The sequence below is a fragment of the Rana temporaria genome, chromosome 5, assembly GCF_905171775.1.
Source record: "Rana temporaria chromosome 5, aRanTem1.1, whole genome shotgun sequence".
In the NCBI taxonomy this organism is placed as follows: Eukaryota; Metazoa; Chordata; class Amphibia; order Anura; family Ranidae; genus Rana; species Rana temporaria.
Genome location: NC_053493.1, coordinates 278,080,706 through 278,106,538, shown reverse-complemented (window position 1 = coordinate 278,106,538; position 25,833 = coordinate 278,080,706). Strand labels below are relative to the sequence as shown.

Here is a 25,833-nt window from a genome sequence, read left to right as displayed (position 1 = left end):
AGACCTACGATTAAGAATTGTTGACTTGCATAAAGCTGGAAAGGGTTATAAAAGTATCTCCAAAAGCCTTGCTGTTCAACAGTCCACGGTAAGACAAATTGTCTATGAATGGAGATAGTTCAGCACTGCTGCTACTCTCCCTAGGAGTGGCCGTCCTGTAAAGATGACTACAAGAGCACAGCATATGCCAACATCCCTGTTAGTGAATCTATGATATATGTCCAAAAAAACAAACATTGCTGCATGTTTACAGTTTGAAAAAGAGCACCTGGATGTTCCACAGCAGTACTGGCAAAATATTCTGTGGACAGATGAAACCAAAGTTGAGTTGTTTGGAAGAAACACACAACACTATGTGTGGAGAAAAAGAGGCACAGCACACCAACATCAAAACATCATTCCAACTGTGAAGTATGGTGGTGGGGGCATCATGGTTTGGGGCTGCTTTGCTGCGTCAGGGCCTGGACAGATTGCTATCATCGAAGAAAAAATAAATTCCCAAGTTTATCAAGACATTTTGCAGAAGAACTTAAGGCCATCTGTCCACCAGCTGAAGATGGGTGTTGCAACAGGACAACGACCCGAAGCATAGAAGTAAATCAACAACAAAATGGCTTAAACAGAAGAAAATATGGCTTCTGGAGTGGCCCAGTCAGAGTCCTGACCTCAACCCGATTGAGATGCTGTGGCATGACCTCAAGAAAGCGATTCACACCAGACATCCCAAGAATATTGCTGAACTGAAACAGTTCTGTAAAGATGAATGGTCAAGAATTACTCCTGACCATTGTGCATCTCCAACTACAGGAAATGTTGGTTGAAGTTATTGCTGCCAAAGGAGGTTCAACCAGTTATTAAATCCAAGGGTTCACATACTTTTTCCACCTGCACTGTGAATGTTTACATGGTGTGTTCAATAAAAACATGGTAACATTTAATTATTTGTGTGTTATTAGTTTAAGCAGACTGAGATTGTCTATTGTCACATTTTATGACCAATTTGTGCAATTTGTGCAGAAATCCATATCATTCCAAAAGGGTTCACATACTTTTTGTGGCAACCATTTTATATATATATACACACACACACACACACATACATACACACACACACACTGTATATATATACACATACTGCGTATATATATATATATATATGTATATCACACACACATACAGTATCTCACATAAGTGAGTACACCGCTCACATAACAAAAAAATGTATTATGGCTTTTCATGTGACAACACTAAAGAAAGTAGTAGGTGTACAGCTTGTATAACAGTGTCAATTTGTTGTCCCCTGAAAATAACTCAACACTGCCATTAACCACTTAAGCCCCAGACCATTTGGCTGGCCAAAGACCAGAGCACTTTTTGCGATTCGGCACTGCAGCGCTTTAACTGACTATTGCGCGGTAGTGTGACGTGGCTCCCAAACAAAATTGACGTCCTTTTTTCCCCACAAATAGAGCTTTCTTTTGGTGGTATTTAATCAACTGTGGTTTTTATTTTTTGCGCTATTAACAAAAATAAAGCAACAATTTTGAAAAAAAAGCAATATTTTTTACTTTTTGCTATAATAAATATCCCCCAAAAACATATACGGTACATTTTTTCCCCCCTCAGTTTAGGCTGATATGTATTCTTCTACATATTTTTGGTAAAAAAAAAATCTCATTAAGCGTTTGAATGGTTTGCGCAGAAGTTATAGCATCTACAAAATAGGGGATAGTTTTATGGCATTTTTTATTAATAATTTATTTTTTTACTAGTAATGGTGGTGATCAGCAATTTTATCGTGACTGCGACATTATGGCGGACACATCGGGCACTTGACGCCATTTTGGGACCATTGTCATTGATACAGCGATCAGTGCTATAAAAATGCACCGATTAATGTAAAAAAAACACTGGCAGTGAAGAGGTTAACCAGTAGGGGGCGCTGAAGGGGTTAAATTTGTCCTAGGGAGTGATTCTAATTGTAGGGGGGATGGGCTGTGTGTGTCATGACACTGATCACTGCTCCTGATTACAGGAAGCTCTGATCAGTGTCCTGTCACTAGGAAGAATGGGGAAATGCTTGTTTACATCAGCATTTCCCCATTCTTCCTCTCCATGAGACGATCATGGGTATCCCCGCTGACATCGAGTCCGTGGGACCTGCGGTCGGACTCACGGAGCTCGCGCTTTCGCCAGCCGCGGCACGCGCATGCCCACAATGCTACATCTTAAAGGGGACGTGTATATATACGTTGATCTGACCACAGGAGGCATTGTGTCAACGCATTATATATATATATATATATATATATATATATATATATATATATATATATATATATATATATATATATATATATTACACGTGAGCCGGTCGTTAAGCGGTTATTGTCTAATCCACTGGCAACAAAAGCGAGTACACCCCTAAATGAAAATGTCCAAACAAGCTGTACACTCACTATTTTACATTGTAGCAAAGTGTAATTTCTTCAGTGTTGTCACAAAGTATAGTAAAGATATAATATAAATATATATATTAAAGTGCTAGAATATATTAATGTTACAAAATGATGCCTTCATCCCATTAAATTATTGTAAAGAAAAGGGAGGCTGTATTGGACTTTAATGGCATCGTATGAGTAACTGATAGACATTTAAAATTATAATGTAAAAATATTTTTATTACAAAGTAAAAGAAGTTTCTAAACATTTACAAAAAGAAATTGATTGCGACAACCATAGATCAGCTTATCATTAACATTGTATTAACAATGATGTATACAAAACATCAAATATTGTGCAGTGTATATAAACTCTACATGTTGCATGTTTTGCGGTTACTTGATGTTCGCTTCCCCAGGAGCCATACATAGGCACATAATTTATTATACTATGTATATGGGATATGTCACAAAACGTGGATGCTGTGTCAGGTAGGTGACCAAGAACCTGGTCCAGGGAAGCAACGCACCCCGGGGGGACACAAAAATGCAGGATGACCCACATAAATTGGTACAACCTGATTATAAAGAGACGTCTGTTCTATCCCCACAGTGTCACCTTGGTATAATGTACATAGATAGCCCCTCTGGGTACAGGGAGGTCTTAACGGAAATTGTGTTGGTGTGAAGGGTAAAATTGTATATGCTCCAGCCAGATCTCCCATTATTTCAATCAGATAAAAGTGAGGAATCATTAGTGACAGGGGAGATACAAAGGCGTCTCCTTAATGCAGCACACAGATGTGTGCTGCATTAAGGGACACCTGTGTATAGTCTCCCTTTTCTTTACAATAATATAAAGATGTAATAAAATATTTACAAAGATGTGAGGGGTGTACTCACTTTTGTGAGATACTGTTATATATATATATATATATATATATATAGTACAGACCAAAAGTTTGGACACACCTTCTCATTCAAAGAGTTTTCTTTATTTTCGTGACTATGAAAATTGTAGATTCACACCGAAGGCATCAAAACTATGAATCAACACATGTGGAATTATACATAACAAAAAAGTGTACAACTGAAAATATATTTCATATTCAAGGTTCTTCAAAGTAGCCACCTTTTGCAGCAGACACATCTCTAGGACTGTTAAGAGGAGACTGTGTGAATCAGGCCTTCATGGTAGAATATCTGCTAGGAAACCACTGCTAAAGAAAGGCAACAAGCAGAAGAGACTTGTTTGGGCTAAAGAACACAAGGAATGGACATTAGACCAGTGGAAACCTGTGCTTTGGTCTCATGAGTCCAAACTTGAGATCTTTTGTTCCAACCCCCGTGTCTTTGTGCGAAGCAGAAAAGGTGAACGGATGGACTCTACATGCCTGGTTCCCACCGTGAAGCATGGAGGAGGAGGTGTGATGGTGTGGGGGTGCTTTGCTGGTGACACTGTTGGGGATTTAATCAAAATTGAAGGCATACTGAACCAGCATGGCTACCACAGCATCTTGCAGCGGCATGCTATTCCATCCGGTTTGCGTTTAGTTGGACCATCATTTATTTTTCAACAGGACAATGACCCCAAACACACCTCCAGGCTGTGTAAGGGCTATTTGACCAAGAAGGAGAGTGATGGGGTACTGCGCCAGGTGACTACCTCTTGAAGCTCATCAAGAGAATGCCAAGAGTGTGCCAAGCAGTAATCAAAGCAAAAGGTGGCTACTTTGAAGAACCTAGAATATGAAATATATTTTCAGTAGTTTCACACTTATTTGTTATGTATAATTCCACATGTGTTAATTCATAGTTTTGATGCCTTCGGTGTGAATCTACAATTTTCATAGTCATGAAAATAAAGAAAACTCTTTGAATGAGAAGGTGTGTCCAAACTTTTGGTCTGTCACACACACACACACACACACAGTATATATTAGTCATATACACACACAGTATATATGTATGTATGTATATATATATATATATATATATATATATATATATATATATATATATATATATATATACATACACACACACATACAGTATATTTTAGTTATAAATAGTTATTGTGACTATATGAACAATAATAATAACAATCTATATATATATATGTATTCGATAGCTGGCGGAAAAAAAATATCCCCTCTCATGCTGCTTTTCATCATGCAGTGCTGCTAAGGCTTTGATTGCTATAGTGGTTTTTGTATTGGTTTGTAGAAAATTAGGATGGTTGTAATTGGTGATAGCTATTAATGGACCAATAGCTTTAAAAGCTAGAGACCATGCTCAGAAATCTCATGGGTTTATTCAAGTGTTTTGCAGCAAAAAATATGTTTGTCTATTAAAACTGGATCAATAAAGTATCATTAATGTTCTGCCTTGGATTTTTTGCCATAAACATATTATATAGCACTTTGTGGAATTAAATGAAAGACCCTATACTCATTCATAGCTTTTCTATTCCAAGCTCATTTGATATATCACCCTGGTGAAAGTCCCTCTGTTCCAGTGTTGAGTTTTGTGACTTGTAAAAGGAACTACATTTATTCATTTGGATTGCATGAGCTGTGTTCTTTATGAAATGCTCATGAAGAACAAACCCATAGACCATAAAAAAAAAAAAAGAAGACATGGCTATTCCACACAACAGTCCCTTGTGGTGCAACATGTACAATTAGGAGCCAACTGAACTTTTAGCATAAATCAGTTATTAAAATCCAGGTAAGTCAAAATAAAAAGGTACCAAGTCTAAAGCCGGCCCTACATGGAAGGGACTAGCCAAATTTCGATCCACGTATGGGCATGCTAAATGTACAAAAGTCAATCCATTAAATGACTTGCGTACAACCAACCTGTTGGATTTACCTACATCTGATTACTGCCAGCGACTATAGCCCCTAGCAGTAATCATTGTATTCTGCCAGCCAAGAAAGTTTTCCTGTGGGGAAAAAGCACGATGGAGCATACACACGGTCGGGATTCCCGAGGAAAAGCTCTCATTTGAGTTTTCCCAACGGGAAAATAGAACGGGGGAAAGTAGAGAGTAGGTTCTCGGTTTTCCCCTCGGGATTTCGGACAGACCTTTTGCCGTTGGAAATCCGGTCGTGTGCAGGGCATGATAGTTTGTTTTCTTTAAATATTAGCCACAGCATGGATAGAAAAATGTAACTTGTGCCAGCAGCTGCTAAGTGAAACCCTTGCTCTAATGCCTTGTACACACGCTCAGATAACTGGACGAATTTCTGTAATTTTTTTGTTTGATGCTAGTCTGAAATCAAAAGTGAAGAGGGTACTAACCATCAGAAAATTTGCAGATGACAGAATTCAACGTCAGAAGTGACGTAATGTGTTGAATTGTTTTGTATGTGCTCTTCAGATTCTTTTTTTTTTGTCAGAAAACCATACGAATGGTTAGAAAATTGGATGTTGTGGTCACATCAGACAAAAATTTTGAAGCCTGCACATCAAGTTTTTGTCTGCTGAAAATTCGTAATCGGCTGTCAAAAGCAGCATACCAACGATCAGAAAATCGGCAGATCGTTCATCGGACAACATTTATCTTCAGAGTTTCTGAGTGTGTGTACGGGCCTTTAGAGTGGAAGCAGCACATTTAAATTGATTTGGATAGGTAGGGTCAACAAGTACTAAATAACACTATTAATAATAAAGGAATAATACCCCTCTATTAGTTTTGACCATGCCTAAATAATCCCTTACTTTTCTGGACATTCCTGACTCACAAGTAAACATAAATGTGTGTTTCCCTACTAGAATTCAACCAGCTGTGCAAGGAAAAAAATAAGAGTTTTAACTTAGGCAGCAACTAATCTTACCTAATCATACCTCCTGGGTGTTCATAATTTTCCAGTTTCTTAAAGACCAATTGAATTTTCAATTTAAAGTGCATTTTTATTTTTGCAGCAAAACTGAGATAACACTTTCATTCACCAGTTCAAGCAAATCCTTCTGGAGGATTGGTGACTGAAACTGGGTGGCATTCTCAAGATGCAGATAAACCAGAGTTTTGTAAAGTGGTAAAATTCTAGATTTATCTCCTGCATAAATACCATTTTAATGCATACTAGTAGTCTGCTAGCCTTGTTTGTTGCAGCTTGGCATTGCATTCTATTGCTGACTGTGTGCTTCAACTCCCAGATCTTTTCCCATTCTCGATTCCTCCAGAGCTTCCACCCTCCCCTTCAGCGAGTAGCATGCATTCATATTTTTATCTCCCAAGAGCATTACTTTACATTATTCAATATTAAACCTCATCTGACATCTAGCTGCCCACTCCTTTATTTTACTTCAGTCTTTTCATAAAGTCGCTACAGTGGGGAAAATAATTATTTTGTAAGTTTGCCCACTTACTAAGAAATTAAGGGTCTATAATTGTTATCATAGGTGTATTTAAATGATAGAGACAAGATATCAATCAAAATTCCAGAAAAAAACACACAATACAAATGTTATAAATTGAGTTTCGGTTCAGCAAAATAGGTATTTTATCCCCTACCAACCAACAATAATTCTGGCTTCCACAGACTGGCTATAGTATGTGCTCATGTAGTACACATACAGGGAGTGCAGAATTATTAGGCAAATGAGTATTTTGACCACATCATCCTCTTTATGCATGTTGTCTTACTCCAAGCTGTATAGGCTCGAAAGCCTACTACCAATTAAGCATATTAGGTGATGTGCATCTCTGTAATGAGAAGGTGTGTGGTCTAATGACATCAACACCCTATATCAGGTGTGCATAATTATTAGTCAACTTCCTTTCCTTTGGCAAAATGGGTCAAAAGAAGGACTTGACAGGCTCAGAAAAGTCAAAAATAGTGAGATATCTTGCAGAGGGATGCAGCACTCTTAAAATTGCAAAGCTTCTGAAGCGTGATCATCGAACAATCAAGCGTTTCATTCAAAATAGTCAACAGGGTCGCAAGAAGCGTGTGGAAAAACCAAGCGCAAAATAACTGCCCATGAACTGAGAAAAGTCAAGCGTGCAGCTGCCAAGATGCCACTTGCCACCAGTTTGGCCATATTTCAGAGCTGCAACATCACTGGAGTGCCCAAAAGCACAAGGTGTGCAATACTCAGAGACATGGCCAAGGTAAGAAAGGCTGAAAGATGACCACCACTGAACAAGACACACAAGCTGAAACGTCAAGACTGGGCCAAGAAATATCTCAAGACTGATTTTTCTAAGGTTTTATGGACTGATGAAATGAGAGTGAGTCTTGATCGGCCAAATGGATGGACCCGTGGCTGGATTGGTAAAGGGCAGAGAGCTCCAGTCCGACTCAGACGCCAGCAAGGTGGAGGTGGAGTACAGGTTTGGGCTGGTATCATCAAAGATGAGCTTGTGGGGCCTTTTCGGGTTGAGGATGGAGTCAAGCTCAACTCCCAGTCCTACTGCCAGTTTCTGGAAGACACCTTCTTCAAGCAGTGGTACAGGAAGAAGTCTGCATCCTTCAAGAAAAACATGATTTTCATGCAGGACAATGCTCCATCACACGTGTCCAAGTACTCCACAGCGTGGCTGGCAAGAAAGGGTATAAAAGAAGAAAAACTAATGACATGGCCTCCTTGTTCACCTGATCTGAACCCCATTGAGAACCTGTGGTCCATCATCAAATGTGAGATTTACAAGGATGGAAAACAGTACACCTCTCTGGAACAGTGTCTGGGAGGCTGTGGTTGCTGCTGCACGCAATGTTGATGGTGAACAGATCAAAACACTGACATAATCCATGGATGGCAGGCTTTTGAGTGTCCTTGCAAAGAAAGGTGGCTATATTGGTCACTGATTTGTTTTTGTTTTTGAATGTCAGAAATGTATATTTGTGAATGTTGAGATGTTATATTGGTTTCACTGGTAAAAATAAATAATTGAAATGGGTATATATATTTTTTTTGTTAAGTTGCCTAATAATTATGCACAGTAATAGTCACCTGCACACACAGATATCCCCCTAAAATAGCTAAAACTAAAAACAAACTAAAAACTACTTCCAAAAATATTCAGCTTTGATATTAATGAGTTTTTTGGGTTCATTGAGAACATGGTTGTTGTTCAATAATAAAATTAATCCTCAAAAATACAACTTGCCTAATAATTCTGCACTCCCTGTATTAGTCCTGTAAATTTAAGAAGGTGCTCCTAACGACAACTCATTATGTGTATAAAAGACACCTGTCCATAGAATCTCTTTCTTCCATTCAAACCTCACCATCATGAACAAGACCAAACAGCTGTCAAAGGACTTTAAGGACAAGGTTGTAGACCTGCACAAGGCTGGAACGGGTTACAAGACCATCAGCAAGAAGCCTGATGAAAGGGGAAACTGTTGGGGTGATTATTTGCAGATGGAAAAAAAAAATAACCAAATCGCCCGAGTCTGGAGCTCCATGCAAGATTTTGCCTTACGGGGTAAGGATGATCATGAGAAAAGTAAGATCAGCCTAAACCTACATGGGAGGAGTTTGTGAATGATCTCAAAGCAGTTGGGACCACAGTCACCAAACAAACCATTGGTAACAATACGCTACCATGGATTGAAATCTTGCAGCACCTGCAAGCTCCCCCTTCTCAAGAAGACACATGTACAGGCCTGTGTCAAGTTTGCCAATGAATATCTAAATGATTCATGGAAGGATTGGGAGAAGGTGCTGTGGTCAGATGAGACCAAAATTGAGCTCTTTGGCATTAAATCGACTCGGCAAATTTATTTTAATTACACATAAACACTGGAGATGCAGGGACTGAAGAAAAATGCTGACTACCATCCCTACAGCCAAGCACGGAGGTGGAAACATTATGCTTTGGGGCTGTTTCTCTGCTAAAAGGTACAGGCCGACTTTGCCACATTGAGGGGCCAATGTACAGGGCCATGTATTGCAAAATCTTAGATGAGAACCTTCATCCCTCTGCCAGAACACTGAAGATGGGTTGTGGTATGGGTCTTCCAGTACAACAATGACCCAAAACATACAGTGCATCCGGAAAGTATTCACAGTGCTTCACTTTTTCTACATTTTATGTTACAGCCATATTCCAAAATGGAATAAATTCATTATTTTCCTCACAATTCTACATACAATATCCCATAATAACAATGTGAAAAAAGTTGGAAATGTTTGCGAATTCATTAAAAAAAAAACGTAAAAACTAAAACACACATGTACATAAGTATTCACAGCCTTTGGCATGCCACTCATAATTGAGCTCAGGTCCGTTTCCACTGATCATCCTTGAGATGTTTCTACAACTTTATTGCAGTCCACCTGTGGTATATTCAGTTAATTGGACATGGATTTAAAAAAGGCACACACCTGTCTATATAAAGGTCCCACAGTTAAAGCAAAAACCAAGCCATGAAGTGCAAGGAATTGTCTATAGACCTACGAGACAGGATTGTACCAAAGCACAGAACAGGAAGAAGTTTAGAACCATCAGGACTCTTCCTAGAGCGGGTCGCCCGGCCAAACTGAGCAATCCGGGGAAAAGGGTCTTATTCAGGGAGGTGGCCAAACATCTCTGTGGAGAGAGGAGAACCTTCCAGAAGAACAGCCATATTGGCAGCACTCTACCAATCAGGCCTGTATGGTATATGTATATACATGGCCAGACCGAAGCCACTTCTCAGTAAAAAGCACACGACAGCCCATCTGGAGTTTGCCAAAAGGCACCTGAAGGGCTCTCAGACCATGAGAAACAAAACGCTCTGGAAGAATTAACTCATTGGCTTGAATGGCAAGAGTCATGTCTGGAGGAAACCAGGCATGCCTCATCACCTGGCCATCACCATCCCTACAGTGAAGCATGGTGGTGGCAGCATCATGCTGTGGCAGGAACTGGAAGACCAACCGGGATCGAGGAAAAAATGAATGCAACAATATACAGAGGCATCCTTGATGAGAATCTGCTCCATGGACCTCAGACTGGGGCGAAGGTTCATCTTTCACCAGGACAATGACACTAAGCATACGACAACAAAGTTGTGACAACTCTGTGAATGTCCTTGAGCAGCATTGCCAGAGCCCAGACTTGAACCAGATTGAATATCTTTGGAGAGATCTGAAAATGGCTTTTCACCGACGCTCCTCATCCAACCTGATGGAGCTTGAGAGGTCCTGCAAAGAAAAATGGGAGAAACTGCCCAAAAATAGGTTTGCCAAGCTTGTAGCATCATATGCAAAACAACTTGAGGCTTTAAGTGGTGCCAAAGGGGCTTCAATTTAGAGGAGATCTGTAAAGAAGAGAGTTGACCAAAGTCCCTGCTGAGGTGTGTGCAAACCTGCTAAGTAACTACAATAAACTTCATACCTCTGTGCTTGCCAACAAGGGTTTCTTCACCAAGTAATAAGACATGTTGTATTGGGGATCAAATACAGTACTTTTTTTTACTGACTGAACTGCAACAAAATTTGTATCATGTGTTTTTTATGGATGTTTGGTTGATATTCCATCTCTATAATTTAAAATACACCTATGATAAAAAATTATAGACCCTTAAAAAGGGGTTGTAAAGGTTTGAGTATTAGTTTTTTTAAATAACAAACATATCATACTTACCTCCACTGTGCAGTTAATTTTGCACAGAGTGGCCCCAAATACCGTCTTCTGGGGTCCCTCGGCAGCTCTCGCGGTTCCTCCCCGCATCAGATAACCCCCTAAGAAAAGCGTTCTCCTGAGGAATTATCGTGCGGGCGTGCTCCTGAGTCCAGCATTTGCGTCCATAGACACGAATGACGGACTCGGCCCCACCCCTTGGCGGCTGCGTCATTGGATTTGATTGACAGCAGTGGGAGTCAATGGCTGCGCTCCAGGGCTCAGATAAGTAAAATGGGGGGGGGGGGGGGTGGGGGTGAATGCCAGGTGTTTTTTCACCTTAATGTATAGGATGCATTAAGGTGAAAAAAACACAAACCTTTAATGGGCAAACTTACAAAATCTGCAGAGGATTAAAAAATGTAATTTTCCCCACTGTATATCCTGTCGTGAAGTTATTGCCCTGCTTAGCTTTATATCATCAGCAAACATTGAGATTCAACTCTCTATTCCAACCTTTAGAACGTTTATGAACAAGGTAAACAGAATTGGTCCTAGGACAGATCCATTATGCAACCCAGTCACAACAGACCATTCAGAAATTATGCCATTAATCACTACCCTCTGTACGTGCTCCTACATCCAGTTTTCTATTCAGGTACATACAGTCTCATCAGTGCCAAACACCTAACTTTGTAAATTAAGTGTTTATGGTGTACTGTGTAAAATGCCCTAGTGAAATTTAGGTACACTACATCCACAGGTCTTCTATATCCAAATGAAAGCTCACCTCTTCATAGAATTTTTTAAAGGTTGGTCGGCAAGAACAGATTTTTATAAATCCATGCTGGTTACTGCTAATGACAAGCAATCAAAATAGTAGACCTCAAAAGCCCACACCACAAAAGGATAGATTATAAAAAAAAAACACCAAAAAACAAACAAACTATTAAGCACTTAGATATCCAAGCCATACACGTATAGTCTCAGTGAATCCTGTAGACATCTAAGACATGCATATGTTGTCTTGGTGGTTCCTGCAAACATTTTGTGAGGACACCCAACTAGCCTGAATATCTTGTGCAACAGCATACAGTATATGCCGTCTGGGTGGTCCCTGTAAAAATTGATGTATGTTTATCTCTGCACTATCCTCTCTGCAAAACCATCTCTCTGCACAGGATAACACTTGGGTCTGTGACACCTCAGTACAGAAATTTTAATTTCTAGTGCAGACAGAAACCAAATCATAATAAATTCCCCCTAAAATCTTAATGACTGAAAAACTTAAGAAAACAGTCCACTTCACTTGCTCCTCAGTCACCATTATAAATGAGAGGTGCACATTAACCACTTAAGACCCAGACCATTATGCAGGTTAAGGACCTTGCCCCTTTTTGCGATTCTGCACTGCGTCGCTTTAACTGACAATTGCGCGGTCGTGCGATGTGGCTCCCAAACAAAATTGGCGTCCTTTTTTTCCCACAAATAGAGCTTTCTTTTGGTGGTATTTGATCACCTCTGCGGTTTTTATTTTTTGCGCTATAAACAAAAAGAGCGTCAATTTTGAAAAAATTTTTTTTTTACTTTTTGCTATAATAAATATCCCCAGAAAATAAAAAAATTCCCTCAGTTTAGGCCGATAAGTATTCTTCAAGCGTTTATTGATTGGTTTGTGCAAAAGTTATAGCGTTTACAAAATAGGTGATAGTTTTATGGCATTTTTATTAATATATTTTTTTACTAGTAATGGCGGCGATCAGCGTTTTTTTTTCGTGACTGCGACATTATGGCGGACACATCGGACACTTTTGACACATTTTTGGGACCATTGCCATTTCCACAGCGAAAAGTGCTATAAAAATGCACTGATTACTGTGAAAATGACAATGGCAGTGAAGGTGTTAACCACTAGGGGGCGTTAAGTGTGCCCTAAGGGAGTGATTCTTACTGTAGGGGGGCATGGCTGTAGGTGCGACATCACTGATCGTCGTTCCCTATAACAGGGAACAGACGATCAATGACACTGCCACAGAGAAGAACAGGGAAGGTATGTTTACACTCAACTCTCCCTGTTCTTCAGCTCCTGTGACCTGATCGTGGGACACCGACGGCGATCGGGTCCGCGGGCGCGGTCACGGAGCTTCGGACCGGGTGGCGAGCTTGCCGCCGGCAGCGCGCGCACAACCCACGGCTGGGCTCTTAAAGGTGACGTACAGGTACGTGCCTGTGCCCAGCCGTGCCATTCTGCCGACGTATATCGGCATTAGGCGGTCCTTAAGTGGTTAAGCTTACCTTACTTCAATGACAAAAAAAAACAGCCAATGGCAGGACCACAATGGTAATTTACATAACATTTTTTCCTGACACAAAATATATTGCAAGTTAATAAAGCCAGTAATTAAATAGAGTTACATCAAGGCAAAAAATAATTTACAGACAGTAAAACTGATAATTTAATTACACATACATAAACACTGGAGATGCAGGGACTGAAGAAAAACACATCTGCAATACAGTTATAAGAGCCAACAATAAACAAAGAAAAGCAAAAATGTTCTACAAGGCTGCACACAATGTATGATGCTGTTCTTATGCAATGATATGTGGCAAAAGTACAGTATTATTATTTTTCCCACTGTAAATTCTTACAAACCCTAGCCTTTTACAAAAATGCCATAACCCAATCTCAGTAAAAAAAAAAGAAAAAGAAAATAAGAGTATATAATAATTAGCATTCTGAGCAAATCCCCCACATGCTGCATTTTCAGCAGTGATTAGGAAAGAAGCTCCCTTTTGCAGATCACATACTTATTAACACAATAGGGGTGCCCATCTAAGGTGATTGCAGCACAGAAACACTGATACTGAAGTAAGACCTTTTAAAATATTATTATTAGACTACATAGCAATTCATGCTAAACTTGACGTCAGTTCACAATACAGCAGGTGCTGCTTGTTTGACATTTTATACTAATTTATATAGAAAGTGTAGAATATAACATGTGTAGATCTCATGTGTCTGCAGAGAGTAACGGAAGGTTTATTTGTACTAAAAGTACAGCTATCATGCCTAGGATCTGTAAAATTACACTCCCCAGCATGATATCCTGTGCTGTAAATACACTATTAAGTGTCCTACTTTTGAGAGACACTAGCCGACACTTTACACAGCTGTTGGTACTCAATCCTGGCTATGATTGACAGCTGCTTAAAAAAAAAAAAACAACCAGAGTGGATCTCAATAATGTGATCAGTATGTCAGCTATGTATAAAAATTACATGAAGGCTACAAATTTTATTGACAAAATAAACTTTCGGCCTGCAATTGGCACATTTTTTAGCCAATAAGGAAAAGCAAGGGATTTGTTAAAAAAAAAAAAAAAGGAAAGGAAAGAAAGCCTGACAGCCTTAGATGTTCTTAAAGCGGAGTTCCACCCAAAAGGGGCGATTACCTGTTTTTGACAGGTACCCACTCCCACTTCCTGGTAAGATTGCCGCACAGTGATCTACATAATGTCCAGCCCCTCCTCCTTCTGGGACCTGTGTGTCTGCCAGAAAAAGGTAGGACCATTCAGAAAACGCAGCCTGGCTTGCACATGTGCAGTAGGAAACCGGCTGTAAAGCCTTAAGGCTTCCCTGCTGGTTTCCCTTACTTGTAATCCTGGTGCCTGCACCCAAAGCCGATAGACAAATCAGCTTGGGGAGCCAACATTGTGGGATCCCTGGACAGGTAAATGTCCTTATATGAAAACTTGGCAGCTACAGTATTTGTAGCTGCTGACTTATTTATTTATTCTCCCCATGCAGGAACTCCACTTTAAAAAAAAAAAATAATAATATAAAGTATACAGCGGGTAAAGGAAGTACTGAACATGTCACCATTTTTCTAAGTAAATATATTTCCAAAGGTGATATTGACATGAAATTTTCATTTTTAACATCCTAAAGTAAATAAAGAGTAATTTCCCTTTTCCAAATAATTCACTCACTCTTTTTCTTTCTCCTTTTGTCAACTCATGGATTAGTACTGGACAATAGAAACTAGGAAAGTCCAAATATTTTACCCCTTGTTGTGATAAGGGGATGCACTACACAGCTAATTTTACAAAATTCCGACTAAATATAAAAGCTTAACCTGTATGAAGTTAATAAATACCAAATATTTGTAAATTTTAAATTGTGCCTTTTTGCAAAATGGTGAAAATCGAACGTACCCAAAAAATTCTCCAAAAATGTTCAGGTTTTAATTTTTCACTTAGAGCTTTCAGAATTTGAAAAGACCCCTCAAACTAGACATTTTAAAAAAAGAACATGACCTGTAGAATAAAAAAAAAAAGTGCTACTGATTTATTGGGCCCTGCAATAACTGAGCAAATGTTCATCATATCGCTATTTACACTAAAATCATTAATATTGCACATAAACACAACGTAACTTACAAAATTCCTGCTAAATTAGTACCAAAGCATCGTTTACATGTGGCATACTAAAGTGTGTTCCGTGCATCCCTGTACAGGGAGACCCATTTATGTCAATTGGGATGCAACGGCTGCACAGGCATAGCTGCTGTTCCTAATCTGATATCCATGTGGGTACACCACCCCAAACTCAGACAGTGTGAGCTCAGGGACATGCATGCGGATCTACATGGATGTTAATATGGGAGCAACGGCTCTGTTCGTGCAGGTGCTACAACCCAAATGACATCAAAGAGACTGTCTAAACAGGATGCAATAAACCCAAAACCAAAAAGGTTCAAGTTTTCTTCCCCCTCTGTTTTAACTTGGTGATCTGGCTAGCAACACATTTCCTACATTAAAGAGCCCCCCACTCTGGATGATGGAGCACAGGGGACACCTCTGGACAGAAGCACTGTCCGTCTAGAGGGAGGGAAGTGGTAGTGGTAAATTTAGATATACAGTGGAACCTTGGATAACAAGCATAATCCGTTCCAGGAGAATGCTTGTAATCCAAAGCACTCTCATATCAAAAGCGAGTTTCCCCATAGAAGTCAACGGAAACAAAGATCATTTTTTCAGCATTGACTTCTATTGCATGCAATACCGCATGTGGCCAGAGGTTTGGGAGTGCCAGAGAGACCCGGAAATACTCAGAGACCGTATAGATGCAGTCAGAAACACTCAGAAATTGAGTATTTCCCAACAGCTCCGAGTGTCACTGGCGCCCCTGCACCTCAGGCCAAATGTGGTACTGCACACCGTAGAGGTTTGAAACCTGCTCGTTTTGCGAGACAACACTCGCAAACCGAGTCAGGACTTTGAAAAAAAAAATAGGATCTGTGTCTCCCCCCTTTCATATGGAGCATTGCTCTGGGACGTCCCATTATGTAAAGATAAAGACTCTGTGTCCCGTGGTGTACGATAAAGAAAATAGGATTTTTAAAACAGCTTACCTGTAAAATCCTTTTCTTGGAGTACACCACAGGACACAGTCTTAATCTTTACTTAATGGGTTAAGGGTCCCCAGCGGTGTTTGGACACTGGCACAACCAATTGAAGACAGTTCCCCTCCATATAACCCCTCCCATCAGGGGAGTTCCTCAGTTTTGAAGCAAGCAATAAGGATTCCCATAAGAAGGGGGGGGGGGGCTCTGTGTCTCGTGGTGTACTCCAAGAAAAAGATTTTACAGGTAAGCTGTTTTAAAAATCCTATTTTCGTTATCATACACCACGGGACACAGAGTGTTTATCTTTACATAATAGGGCGTCCCAGAGCAATGCTCCATATGAAGGCCGCCCTGGACCAGAACTTTATACCGCTGCCTGCAGCACACTTCGCTTGAAGGTGGCATCCTCCTATCCTTTCACATCCACCTTATAAAATTGTGAAAATGTGTGGACTGAGGACCAAGTTGCAGCATTACAGATCTGAGTCACCGAAGCCTGGTGGTAAACTGCCCATGAAGCACTTATCGCCCTGGTAGAGTGCGCCCTAACAGAAAAGGGAGGAGTCCTATTCTTTAAACCATAGGCTTGAATAATTGTCTGTCGAATCCATCTTGAGATAGTGGATCTTGACGCCGCTTGTCCCCTTTTTGGGACCATCTGGCAAAATAAACAAAACATCTGTTTTACGTATCTGAGCAGTTGCCTGCAGATACCCCTTTACTGCTCTCACAAGATCTAGAGAGTGTAATAATTTTTCCCCCGCTGTCTGTGGATCCGGAAAAAAGGAAGGCAGGACAATGTCCTGATTTAAATGAAAAGCTGACACCACCTTAGGTAAAAAGGCAGGCTGGGGTCGTAGTACAGTTTTGTCTTTATGACAAACTAAATAAGGCTCTTTACAAGAGAGAGCTGCTAATTCAGATACTCTTCTAGCCGAAGAGATAGCAATCAAAAAGGTCAACTTCCTGCTTAAAAGAATCAGCGAAATGTGGCGAATAGGTTCAAAGGGTTTCTTCTGCAACACTGATAATACTAGATTCAGATCCCATGGGCACAAGGGAGACTTGACTGGCGGATTGATCCACAGTACACCCTGAATGAAAGCCTGCACTAGGGAATGAGATGCCAGTGGTTTTTAAAGGAAGACTGATAGAGCTGATATTTGACCCTTAATGGTACTAAGGGCTAATTTCATATCCACTCCTAGCTGGCAAAATGCAAGAATCATAATTATGTCATATCTTTGAGGAATCCATTTGTTGGTTTCACACCAAGAAACATATGCCTTTCAGACTCAGTAGTGAATAAGTCTGGAAGCTGGCTTTCTGGCATTCATAAATTGTAGAAAGCACTGGACCTGAGATCCCTCTCTTCTTCAAAGTGTGGGTCTCAGCAGCCAAACCGTCAAATTTAGCATTTGTAAGGAAGGATAAAACACTGGACCTTGCGACAACAGGTCGTAATGAAGCGGAAGTTTCCAAGGTATTCCTACCGTCATGTTTATGATTTCGGTGTACCAAGGTCTTCTGGGCCAGTTTGGGGCCACTAAGATTACAGGAATTCCTTCCTTCTTGATCCTGCAGAGTAGCCTTTGTAAGAGAGCAATCAGAGGAAATGCATAGATCAGTGAGAACTGATTTCACGGGACCACCAGCGCATCCGATCCGTAAGCCAGAGGATCTTTTGTCCTTGACACAAAGTTGTCCAATTTCCTGTTGAATCTGGAAGCTAACAGGTCTATATCCGGGGTCCCCCATCTCTGGCATATGTCTTGAAGATCTCGGGGTGGAGAGACCACTCTCCTGGTGACAGCTGCTGGCGACTCAGATAGTCTGCTTGCCAGTTTTCTACCCGGGAATGAGAATTGCAGAGAGACAAGGAATATGTTCTTCTGCCCATGTCAAAATCCGATTCACCTCCTTCTGAGCACCCCGACTGCGGGTGCCTTTTTGGTGATTGATGTAAGCTACTGCATTAGCATTGTCGGATTGAATACAAACTGGGTGGCCCTATAACCTGCTCTTCCAGGTTTCGAGGGCTAAGTATACTGCCCGAATTTCCAATATGTTGATGGGCAGGCTCCTTTTGGTCTTGGCCCAGGTTCCTTGGGTTGAAGCTTCTTCCAATACTGCACCTCAGCCTATTAGGCTGGCATCCGTAGACACCACCTTCCAAGTGACTGGGGGAAAGGATCTTTCTTTCTGCAAGTTCTTGGTCTAACAACCAACTGAAGCTTTGGCGCACCTGTGGCGACAGGCGCATGGGTAAATCCAGAGCTTGGATCTTCTTGTTCCAGGCAGTTAAAATACTGCCCTGAAGTAGTCTTGAGTGAAATTGGCCATAAGGAACGGCCTCGAAGGAGGCTACCATCTTCCCCAATAGCCTCATGCAAAGGCGAATAGATGGTCTCTTGTTTGCCTTGACCTTGTGGATCAGGTCCTTTAGTGACTTGACCTTTGGCTCTGTTAGGAATACCCGGCTTTGGGCTGTGTCTATAATCATGCCCAAGTACTCTACCCTTCTTTAGGCTTGTAGAGAAGATTTTTGTGGGGTGGGTGCTGTGTCTTTCCATGAACTCAGAGAAATGGATTTTACGGTGAGTACAAAAATCCTATTTTCTCTTCCGTTCAGCATCAATTGACCTTACGGACGTCCCCAAGCAGTGTCAAAAAATCAAATGGTGGAAAAACACAGCAAACCAACTTCACCGGAAAAAAAAAAACAGAGATCCTCAACAGAGGAACCTCAACCTTAAACAGCCGCCTGCAAAACCTGGGGGGCTGAAGGAAGCATCCGAATATGCACTTACATCCACCTTGTAAAACTTTGAGAAAGTGTGGACTGACGACCAGGTCGCTGCCTTACACACCTATAAAACAGACGCTTGATGGCGAAAAGCCCAAGAGGCACCAATTGCCCTGGTCGAATGCGCCGTAAGCGGGAAGGGGGGCGCCCGTCCCTTTAGGGAATAGGCCTGAAGCACGACCTGCCTGATCCACCTAGAAATGGTGGCTGACGAGACCGCCAGACCCTTCTTAGGACCAGTCACCAACACGAACAGTGAATCCGACCTCCAAAACGGAGCCATAGCAGAAAGGTACACTCGTAGGGCTCGAACCACGTCCAAGGAATGCAACGCAGCCTCTTGAGTTTGCCGGCCGAGGACACAGGGATGGAAGAACAATGTTCTCATTAATGTGAAAGGCCGAAACAACCTTAGGAAAGAACGACGGCTGCAGAGGCAGCACCACCTTATCCCTGTGGATCACCAAATATGGAGCCTTGCAAGACAAGGCCGCCAATTCAGACACCCGCCTGACCGATGTAATTGCCACCAGAAAAACCACCTTCTGGGAAAGAGTCAATAAAGGGATTTCCCTAATGCCCTCAAACGGAGGCTTTTGAAGCACAGAGAGGACTAAATTCAAGTGCCATTTCATCTCCTCACACAGAGATGTAAGCATTCCACGTACGATGGTAAATCTTTCGGAAAGTAGACTTCCGCGCTCGCAGCATGGTAGAGATTACCGAATCACACAGGCCCCGGCCCCTCAGCACCTGGCTCTCAATAGCCACGCCCTTAAAGCCAACGACTGTAAAGCAGGATGAAAGATAGGACTCTGCGACAGAAGATCCTCTCGCAGTGGCAGGCGCCACGGAACATCTGCCACCAGACGCACCAGATCTGCGTACCAGGGACGGCAAGGCCAATCCGGAGCAATTAGGATTGTTGATTAACCCTCGGCTTCCACTCTGCGTAGCAGACAAGGAAGAAGCCCCACGGCGCCACCAACGCGTCCGCCCACGGGTCTCTTGACCTGGCCACGAACCGTGACACCTTCCGATTGAGTCGGGACGCCAGAAGCTCCACGTCTGGAGCGCCCCATTTCAGACACAGACTCTGAAACACCTCCGGGTGCAGCGACCATTCTCCTTGGTCTAGCGTTTGGCGACTTAGGTAGTCTGCCTGCCAGTTCTGTACACTCGGAATGTAAACAGCCGAAAGAGCCGGAACATTCTTTTTGGCCCACTGAAAGATGTGAGTGACTTCCGCCGCTGCAGCCGAGCTCCGTGTGCCCCCTTGATGATTGACATGCACCACAGCCGTGGTGTTGTCCGACTGAATCCTGACCGGGCGGCCCTGCAGTTTTAGAGACCACTTGGAGAGGCACAGCCTGATCGCCCGGAGTTCCAGGACATTGATTGGCAGGCGACACTCTTCCCGAGTCCAGCACCCCTGGGCTGACTGAACACCCCAGACTCCCCCCCCAGCCGGAGAGACTGGCATCCGTCGTGACCACCGTCCAATGGCACGGCAGGAATGACTTCCCAGCCCGAAGCACCAGAGACGTCAGCCACCACACTAGGGAGGACCTGACCAGGCGACTCACCCAGACTTGATAATCCAGAGACGAAGGGAGCTTGTCCCAACGCGACAGAATTTCTCTCCAACACACAAGTGTGATATTGAGCATACGGAACCGACTCGAAGGAGGCCACCATCAGACCCAGAACTCGCATGCAAAAGCAAAGAGATGACCACTTCTGGGTCGCCAACCGCCTCACCGCAGTTTGCAGTGTCTGTAGTTTGTCCGTGGGAAGAAAAACTCTTGCCTCCGAGGAATCCAGGACCAACCCCAGGTATTTCAGACGCTGAGACGGTACCAACACTGACTTCTGAACATTTAGCAGCCAACCGAATTCCCGGAGGGTCTGGGCAGGTGATAGACACATATTGGGATATGCAAGTACGCGTCCTTGATATCCAAGGACGCCAGGAAGTCCCCTTGATGGAGTGCCGCTATTACAGAACGAAACGACTCCATCCTGAACTTTTGCACTTTGACAAAACAGTTGAGGGCCTTGAGATCCAGGATTGGACGGACCCCTTCCTTCTTGGGGATTACAAACAGATTGGAGTAAAACCCCTGAAACTGTTCCAGTAAAGGAACAGGCACGATCACTCCCCTGACCAGCAGATCCTGAACAGCCCCGAACAGGGCCTCCCGACGACCCGGAGGAAGCTGGAGTTTGGAAGGAAAAAATCTGTTTGGTGGACAAGAGAGAAACTCTATCTTGTACCCCGCGGAAACTACTTTGCAAACCCACCGGTCGGAAAGAAGAGACAGCCACTGAGCTGCGAATTTGTGAAGCCGGCCCCCCACCTGAGAGACGGGTTTTTCTGCAGGCTTGCGGAACCAGGGGCGCTTCTGCCTTTCAGGGGGCGCCCTGGGAACGCTTACCTGCCGCACCAAGCGGACGAAAACGCTTGGGGGCGGTAAAGGAGGGCCCCTGCCTACGGCGAGGCTCCTTACCTTTACCAGATTGTGGGAGCAGAGTGCTCTTACCTCCTGTGGCATCTTTTATGATGTCATCTAGAGCAGTGGTCATCAACCCTTTCCTGCAGGGCCCACTAAGAGGCCAGGTTTTATGTATTACCTTGGGGAGATGCAGTCTAGAATACTGCAATCACTGAGCAGCAAATTATATCAGCTGTGATGTATTTCAGTTATCTTGCAAACCTGGCCTGTTAGTGGGCCCTGCAGGACAAGGTTGATGACCACTGATCTAGAGAAGCCCCAAAAAGCCATTCACCCTTAACGGGTAAGTCCACCAAGGCCTTCTTAGAAGACTGGTCCGCAGACCAACACTTCAGCCAGACAAGGCGGCGCAACACCACCGCGTAGGCGGAGGCCCTGGAGAGCAAGGGAAGCGTATCCAGGGCTGACTCACAGACAAATTCTAAGCCCCGCACCAACTGGTCGGCCAGCACCACACAGTCCGGAGGGGCATTATGGTCCTCCAACTCCTGAAGCAAAGACTTTGCCCGTTCAGTAAGTGTCTGACACTAGAGCCCCGGCCAAGACCGGTCTCACCGCTGACCCCACCACCGTGAACATGGAGCGGGCCACAGCCTCAGCTCTCCTATCTGCAGGGTCCTTGAAAGAGGGAGCCCCTTCCACAGGTAACGTGGTAGCCTTGTTCAGTCTGGACACCAGGGGGTCCACTGACAGAGAAGAGGTCCATTTTTTCAGGAAATCTTCCTCAAACGGATAACGGACCGCAAAGCATTTTGGAACAGCAAAAACCTTTTGCGGCCGATCCAATTCCTTGTACAAAAACGTTTCCAGATAAGGAACACAAGGAAACCCTTTTGCAGCGCGGGCCGGCTTACGGAACCCAAAAGGGACCGACATCTCTGATGTCTCCGCCGAATCCTCAATTTACTGAGTATCCCGCACCGCAGTGATAAGAGCTCCCACTAGCGCCCTATTGTGCGCTGACCCTGATGCAGAGTCATCCTCACTGTCCGTGTGGACTAGGCCTGCATCCTCTGATCCTCTGACTCCTCGGAACCAGGGCCGGGAGCAGTAGCTGGGCCCGATTCCGTGTCAGAGGCATCCCCAGAAGAAGGCGGGGGGAGGGGGCGCTTTTTACCCCCCCTCTGGCCACTCGCCGCTTTAATCCTGGCAACAAACGCCTCAAGGACTGCCGTCATAGCATCCACAGAGGCCGCAGGAACAGGGGCACTAAGGGTTAACTCTGGCATGGCAAGCATCTGAATCGGACGCCATGCTGACACACTCCAATGCCACCCTTGGACTGCAAGGCAAGACCCACAGGCCACCCTCCCGGCTGCAGCAGAGAACAGGGGACCCCCCAGAGGACTCACCACCCGACCAGGCCTGTATGCTGCGGTCTGTCCCAGAGCGCTGCTCCGTGCTGTGCCGTCCCTCAGGAAGTGTGCTGGAGCCGTTTGCGCCGTTATTTTAGCCAAAAACCCCTTCCAAAATGGCCGCCGATATGCAAAAAGAGCATGCGGGCTACAAGAAAATGGCCGCCAAACTCTAATAAAGGCGCCTGGCACCTGGCAGGCCCCCGCCTCACACACGCCAGAAAAACAGCACCCCCAAGCAGACACAGCCCCCAGCCACTGGATGGAGCCCACCAGGCGGACCCCCCACCTCACGGCCGACCCCGCCACCCAGAACGTGGGGAAAGGAGGGAGAGAAAGGGAGAGAGGAAAGCAGGGCGGACCCCCAATCGACCTTCCCAGGAATGCATCAGCCGCACCACCCTGCAAAAGCAAGGGGACTGCTACTTACCCGTCCTGCGACCACCAGCTGGAGGCATCCCGGACAGGACCAACGTCCGCTTACGGCATGGCTGTTGGCCCGGCACACAGACACAGACAGAACCCAGTCATATGCGTGCCCTGGAGCGTTTAGCTCACCGGCCAACCCTGGAGCAACGAGGCATGTCGTGGACGGCCCAGCGCGTAGCAAAAGGCCTGGCACACGCTCGATGGCCGAACTTGGGGGGACTACAAGGATCGAGGATCCAGCCTGTCACCCAGTCGGCATTTGATTGAAGATCTCAGGATCCAAAAATGCAGGAAAACAAAAAGAAAAGCAAGAAAAATGCAAAAGAAAAATCCCCAGAGCACATGGGCCCAGAGGATCCATGTCATCTCCTTGCTAGGCAGAAAAAAACTGAGGGATGTACCCGGGGGAACCGCCCCCTGGGAGGTACTGTACTGTGTGGAGTGTTTAACGCTTAACATGCTGTTTTTTCTGCCTAGTCAATCTCCTAAAAGGAAGGATAATACCCTAAGGTCAATTGCTGCTGTGTCCGTCCATGAACCGAAGAGAAGTGCAGACAGAACCAATCTTCACCCATCTCGGCGGGTTTTGTGTGCCAACCTTCAGCGAAAGTGCTGGACCCCAGAGCCCAGTCCTCCGAAGAGAGACATTACAGGCAACGCCTCCTCCATGAGGCCCGGATCTCATCCAGATTCAGCGTTATAATTAGCGTCTTGGATAGACCCTAAATCATCCTTCACCCCCAGAGGGCCTTCTTAGCAGAGCTATCCTTAGCACATCCTCGCTCATCCAACACCTCTTAGACACTGGCGAAAAAACTGAGGAACTCCCCTGATGGGAGGGGTTATATGGAGGGGAACTGTCTTCAATTGATTGTGCCAGTGTTCATTCACTGACCCTTAACCCATTATGTAAAGATAAAGACTCTGTGTCCCACGATAAAGAAAAGCTTGTATTGCGGAAACGCTCGTTAACCGCAATCCAAGGTTTCACTGTACTAATAAATTAAAGCCAAACTTCAACTAATACTATATAAGCAGTTACAGAAAATAATTTTTTTGCCTTTTGGGATAAAGTTTTTACACAAATAAAAGCTGATCGTTGTAAGCACCACTGTCTGTGGTAAATGGATTGACTCAGCTCGGTAACTGATACATTCTGCTGGAGAGCTTTTTTTTTTTAAACAGACTTACTGGCTAGATCACCAGGTGAAAATAGAAGAAAGAAAGCCTAAAAAAAAGATAACAAATGCAACAATCACATAAAAAAAAATAGTATGCTGTAATATAATAAAAGTTTTGCTTTTAGATTTAATACCACTTTAATTGTGTATGGTCACTGAATCCTCGTAAATTCCAGCACTGGCACCAGACACTGTGGTTTTCAGTCACTAAAAAAAGCTTTAAAAGTAAGCAATTATCCATAAGCTCAATGTACATATAGTTATGTAAAAATATTGCGATTTCAGCCGATGCAAGCAGAAGTATTAAAAAAAAATTGTTGGCACAGTTTCCACTCATGGACTTACCTTTTCGAGAACTCAAACCACGGAAGGTGGTACAAAAGTATGTTTTTGGCCCACTATACATATCAATATGGAGTTGGTAGCCATGAAGCCCATATTCTGGATCAATATCATCCAGGACTGGAACATGAGGTGGGAATAAATAAGGGCTTAAGGAAAAGACAGAATGAAGAAAATTTGTTAAAATTCCATCATAAAATATTACAACCTTTTTTCCGTTATAAGCATAGTATACCACTGCGTAATCTGTATTACATTTCCCACAAATTTGAGCGTTGACAGCTAAAGTCTTCATGGCCTCTATAACAAACTCTTGGTAACTCTTAGGCCCCGTACACACGACCAAACATGTATGCTGAAACTGGTCCGCGGGCCAGTTTCAGCATACATGTTCAGTCGTGTGTAGGCGCGAGCGGGCCGAATTCCAGCAAACATTTGCCCGCCGGGCCTTTTCCCAGCGGGCAAATATTCCTGGACGTGTTTTAAAACCGTCCGCTGGAATCCTGCCCGCTCGGACATGTACGGTCGTCAGTACAGACCTACCGTACATGTCCGAGCGCCCGCCGTCCCTCGCATGCGTCGAATGACTTTGAAGCATGCGTGGAAGCCTTTAAATGGCAGGCCCGCCCACGTCGCCGCGTCATCGTCGCGGCGACGACGCGGACACGCCCCGCGTAGTGTTTACGCGCGGACTTCTGTACGATGGTTAGTACAACCATCGTACAGAAGCCCTCTGGCAGGCATGTACGGTGAAAACGGTCCGACGGACCGCTTTCATCGTACATGTTTG

The 25,833-nt window shown here is 43.6% G+C and overlaps 1 protein-coding gene across 4 annotated transcripts in view; it reads right to left on the bottom strand.

The window, feature by feature from the left end:
- FBXO15 (F-box protein 15) overlaps window positions 1-25,833 on the bottom strand; it is a 205,824-nt gene that overhangs the window by 26,587 nt on the left and 153,404 nt on the right. For all 4 annotated transcript variants that reach the window (XM_040353895.1, XM_040353893.1, XM_040353894.1 and 1 more), the window contains exon 9: window positions 25,047-25,192. In XM_040353895.1, the coding sequence (XP_040209829.1) occupies window positions 25,047-25,192 (146 nt within the window). The remainder of the gene's footprint in view (window positions 1-25,046; window positions 25,193-25,833) is intronic.